This window comes from Nanorana parkeri, unplaced genomic scaffold (genome assembly GCF_000935625.1).
Source record: "Nanorana parkeri isolate BGI_ZX_2015 unplaced genomic scaffold, ASM93562v1 scaffold1320, whole genome shotgun sequence".
Lineage (NCBI taxonomy): Eukaryota > Metazoa > Chordata > Amphibia > Anura > Dicroglossidae > Nanorana > Nanorana parkeri.
In genome coordinates this window covers 58,281-63,770 of record NW_017307588.1, presented here as the reverse complement: position 1 = coordinate 63,770, position 5,490 = coordinate 58,281, and the positions used below count along the sequence as shown (strand labels likewise).

The 5,490-nt window shown below is 45.2% G+C and overlaps 1 protein-coding gene across 1 annotated transcript in view; it reads right to left on the bottom strand.

Moving 5' to 3' along the window:
* LOC108797670 (NXPE family member 2-like) overlaps positions 1-3,391 on the bottom strand; it is a 4,938-nt gene extending 1,547 nt beyond the window's left edge. The window contains exons 1-2 of the mRNA XM_018569311.1: positions 3,290-3,391; positions 366-1,099 (exon numbers count right to left, since the gene is read on the bottom strand). Of these exons, the coding sequence (XP_018424813.1) occupies positions 366-1,099; positions 3,290-3,373 (818 nt within the window). The 5' untranslated portion in view covers positions 3,374-3,391. The remainder of the gene's footprint in view (positions 1-365; positions 1,100-3,289) is intronic.
* Between the last annotated feature and the right edge of the window lie 2,099 nt (positions 3,392-5,490).

Genomic DNA, 5,490 nt, shown 5'->3' with positions numbered 1-5,490 from the left:
CCTAAGGAAGCTCACAATTTTTTGTACCTATCACACTCATACAGTTGGTCCAATTGTTAGAGACAGGTTTTGGATTGTGGGAGGAAACTAGAGCAGCTGGAAAAATCCCACCACACAGGATGAACATACAAACTTCATGCAGAAAGAGTTCCCTTCACTTCCTGTGAGTTCACCAGGAGAGGAAGTGAGTATAAAGTGAGTATTTCCAACTGAGAACACAGACAGTAATACACACCCAACCGAGGTTCTAACTCTGTTTACAAAAATAGCTTTGGCTTGGCATCTACTTTGACCGGGAACCAAGGCAACCTTTTGGGCTAATGTTGACCATTTCCTACAGTCAGCTGTCCCTGTTTGCACATTACCTGTTAATAAGAAGCTGCTCCACCTCTGTAAGGTAGGAATAATCCCTGTTAACTGAGTTCATATGGGTCAGGGCTTCGCAAGGGTAATTTTTAGGCTTGATGCAATAAAAAGCCTCCTTGTCCCTTTTATCTATGTAGGCGCAGACTTCCTCCTGGGTGTCAAGCTGGAACCCGCATTCACTGTTCGCGTAGCTTGTAGCGCTTGTGTAATTTCCTGTGTATTTAATATTGGCGAATCCTTGATTCCTGCCGTGCCACAAGGCAGAGACGGCCTCGCTGGGGTGTATTAGGACTATCGATAGGTGCACAGTACCCTCCCAAAATAAGGTGAATTTGGCTAAATAAGTCCCATTATGATAGTCTTGTATGCTGCCGCTAGCACTGCTGTTGGTGGTGGGCGAGTATATCCTGGCCCTTAAATAGTCACCGCCATATTGTTTTGGGGCTCCAGAATAATCGTATGCATCCACTCTCACAAGCAGTAGGTCCCCAAGGCAATATTCCTCTTTAGGGTTAATAACGGTCAACTTGGTCTCCTCCGCGCTGGTCGCCTCCTCCATGTGGTCGATGGTCACCTTGGGAATGAGTTTGTCGATCTTTTTGAAAACGGTTTCAATCTCATCGTTGGTTTCCAGTGGCGCGGGAATGGCAGGCATGGCGGGGATGGACTGTGATCCGCCACATTCTTTTTGTGCTGGACAGTTGCATAATTGGAGCATGTTAATTTTAGGGACCTGAAAACAGAAATGAAATGTTTTTAAAGCATGGGCGAAGGATCAAGGGTTGGTCCTTTAAAAACTAAAATAAATCTGACTGGCAGTCCCGTGGTACTCCCTGAAATGTAAAATATGAAATCCAGAGAGGCTCCCTTATGGCTGTTACTGCATGTGGGTGGAGCTAAGAACACGGGAAAATAAATTTTGCCACTGGCACATAAAAGGAGCTATTTATCATGGACGTCATCCAAGATTTTTCCAATTTAGGCTCGGAATAAAGTTGAGCGCATCTTGAGTGACAACATGGATAAATTGAATGTAAATGTGACTTTTACTTACACATTTACCATTGATGAATTAATTGAAGCAATTTAAAATGCATGCACCTGGAAAATTCACCGGCAGTGAATGTTTGATTGCCTGCTTTATAAATATGCCCCCAAGTGATGTAAAGTTAAAAATTTACAGTTGTCACTGCAACAGGAGGTGAGAGGAAATCTCTCCAATCGCTCTTGCCACCTAGCATCCTGGGTTGCTAGGACTCATGCAGCTCCTGCCGCCTAACATCTTTGGTTGCTAGGACACAAGCAACTCCTGCCACCTAGCATCAATTGTTGCTAGGACACATGCAGCTGCTCCTGCGTAACATCCTTGGTTGCTAGGACACAAGCAGCTCCTGTCCTATAAAATCCTTGGTTGCTAGGACAAATTCAGATACTGCCGCCTAACATCCTGGGTTGCAAGGACACAAGCAGCTCCTGCTGCCTAACATCCTTGGTTGCTAGGACACAAGCAGCTCCTGCTGCCTAACTTGGTTGCTAGGACACAAGCAGCTCCTGCTGCCTAACATCCTTGGTTGCTAGGACACAAGCAGCTCCTGCTGCCTAACATCATTGGTTGCTAGGACTAAAGCTGATCCTGCTGCCTAACATCATTGGTTGCTAGGACACAAGCAGCTCCTGCTGCCTAACATCATTGGTTGCTAGGACTAAAGCAGATCCTGCTGCCTAACATCCTTGGTTGCTAGGACTAAAGCAGATCCTGCTGCCTAACATCCTTGGTTGCTAGGACTAAAGCAGATCCTGCTACCTAACATCCTTGGGACTATGACGAAAGCAGATCCTGCTACCTAACATCCTTGGGACTATGACGAAAGCAGCTCCTGCTGCCTAACATTCTTGGTTGCTAGGACACAAGCAGCCCTGCCACCTAAGATCCTTGGTAGCTATGACATAAGCAGCTCCTGCAGCCTAACATCCTTGGTTGCTAGAACACAGATGGCTCCAATAGAACACATCTGTGCTGTACTCATGTGAACATTAGCACAAATGTTTACATGCGTACAACGTAAAATAAGGTCTGTACATTGGACTGTGGGTGCAGATTTTTACCCGAATGCTTAAACATTTACTGTAGCTCATTGACTGCAGTCACTGTTCGGTTGAGATTTTTATGGACCTGCTCCTCCTACAAAAGTTATTGTCAAATGGGGGTCCTAATGGGGTCAAATACAGGTCAAATGACTGAAAGACTTGCCACTGAATACCGCAAGACTTATGTTCAAAGGGCAGTTGTATGTTGATATGGTGTCCTAAGAGGGCGCCAATTAGTGTTACCCCCCATGTAAAGCACCTGTAAAATACTGCATGCAGTTCAATATGCTGCAGCACCGAGATGCAAACAACCTCCAATACTGTCAGCAAATTTTGGCAAAAATAGCGGCAGATCTGGCTGATTCCAGGCCGATGAATGTTCCTGGAATCGCCCAATTTTTAATAATCAGTGTTTCATTTTATTATACGATTATACGTATACGTCTCCAGCCCCCATGTAAAAAGACGGTTTGCCGCATTCATGCCTTTCGGGGTTAAGACATTCTCATGCATTGCTATAAAAAAAAACACGACACTTGTCTTGGCCATGGCGATGAGGAATGAAGCATTCCAGAGGAACAATTGTAACCGGATCAATAAAATATGACCCATGGTCTCGCCACTCCTGCTGATGTCTTTTATATCCTTGTTAATGGTGTCTTTGCATGCAATCTCCAGAAAAAACTCTCTTATTCTTGTTGTTCCAGGTAAACCTGCATTAGGCCAGTTAAGACTGGAATGCAACTGTAGGCACCATAGATATTTTTCTCTTTACAAAAAGTTTTCATTAGGATATATCAATCTGCTATATATACTTAAACATGGTATATACTACCTGCACTTTTTTTTGATGGTACACCAAGAAGATTATGGTGGTTATCACTGCCACTATTATGGCCGATCTGAGGGACAGCTTCATCTTGTACAGAGGAGGATGCTCCTGGAGGACGAAAGGAAGAAAAAAACGGGCATTATTTTCAGGGTCTATGGGAACATGTCATGACAGTGGTGGCATCAGTGCTAAGGGTGCTCATTGCTAGAAGGCAGCTTTGTTAGCTCCGAGGCAGAGCATAACACTATAGTCAGGGCCGGCCTTAGGGGTGTGCGAGCTGTGCGGCCGCACAGGGCGCCATGGCAGCAAAGGCGCCATGCGGCCAACACAGCTCGTCCTCGGGGCGGCTTCTCTCCTCCTCACCGCTGGCCATCCGACATGACAGTGCTCTCTTGTCCGTCCTCCCCACTTCAGCGCTGTTCCCCTGTTCTCGGATCCCCGCTGCCTGTATGGGCTGAGGAAGCGCGGTTCCGAGGAGAAACAGCAGAGAGACGGAGGCGCAGGAGGGAGTGCTGCCTGCTGTCAGGATGGCCGAGCGGTGAGGGGGAGACAAGCCGCGCCCGCAGCTGGTAGGATGGCCGAGCGGGGAGGAGATCGGAGCCGCTGTCATCCTGTCAGTTTCAGGATGACAGCGGCTCTGTGCGTGGCAGAGCGGGGGATCGGTAAATATCAATGATACTTACCGATCCTAAGTGTGAGAAGGACAAACACTGGAGCGATCGTCTCAGGGCCGGCCTTAGGCCTTTAGGCGCTCTGTGCGAGAAAGCTTTACACCCTTCAGTGGCCACACCCCCAGTAACCACACCCATGTCCCCCAATATCCGCACCATTTAAAGACTCCTATTTTGTTAAGCCGCAAAGAAACATATTAAAAAGTATGATAAAAATAAAACTTTTATTCAAAGGTATTAAACTTGTAGGCACAATATAAGTATTCTTATCAAATAAAACAACAGAAGGTAAACAATAAATGTCAAACTAAAATAGAGTCTATAAAAATAAAGTGTCAGGTTGTCATGCCAAGCAAAACAGATGACAAACGCACTCATCAATTCGTCACCAGCTTTACAGTAAGGTGCACGCGGAATGGGCTTTAAACAGTAAAATAGCAAAAAGTTGCACTATACAGTAAGAGGTGCCTTGGCGCGGCTCTGCGGCTTTCACATTTTGTGCAGAAGACGTGTATCCAAACCTCTGTTATTAACCTTAGTGTGAGACAAGTTTTTTTACATGCTAGCTTGTGAGTGTGCCAGGAAAACTTTTTGCTATTTTACTGTTTAAAGCCCATTCCGTGTGCACCTTACTGTAAAGCTGGTGACGAATTGATGAGGGCGTTTGTCATCTGTTTTGCTTGAATGATTTGGTGCAGTGATGCATGGGGGGTCTCAGCTGCCATTGGGATGTGCGGGGTCCCTTGTGCGTCTCTGTGCCTTTAAGGGAGGTTGGGCTTCCTCCTGACAAACCTGCACCCAATTTTATCTTCTGCCCCATGTGCTCCAAGATGGAGACTCCCATAGTTTAGAGTTAGGACCGCACTATAAGAGGTGCCTTGGCGCGGCTGTGCGGCTTTCACATTTTCTGAGAAAGACGTGTATCCAAACATCTGTTTTTAACCTTAGTGTGAGACATTTTTTTTTACATGCTAGGTTGTCATGCCGACCCCTTTTTTCAAGTAAGTGTATCTAGAAAAGTAAAAATAGAAAACAGAACACAAAACCCAGACTACATGTAAAATTAATGAATTACTATTTGTCCGAATATATGAAAAATGTATTCAGGCACATAATAATTTGTTTGAGAATGTGCGGCAGCCATGTTGGCCACCGTCGTGTTCTGTGAATGCGTGCCACCATCTTGGAGGCGGGGAGCATGACGTTGCATGACCGCATGCATGCGTGGCATGCATAGCATAAAAATTTGTTTTGTTTGATGAAACGTTTTTAGTTTTCGTTCATTTCATCTGAAATTAATTTTTAGTCTTCGCACTTGTCTAATAATATATGTGTGTGTGGGGTGGGAAGCCTCTGTACTGAGTGTTTACCATTCATTGAGTGCTGAGGCTGCTGAAAAAGAAATTGAGGATTTGGTGTCCTCAATTTCTTTTCTATTTTATAAGGGAAATGTCAGAGGTCTGTTTGGACCCCTAATATTTGCCCAAAGCCCCCCAACAGTAAAAAAGAAAGAAAGAAATAATAATAAAAAAT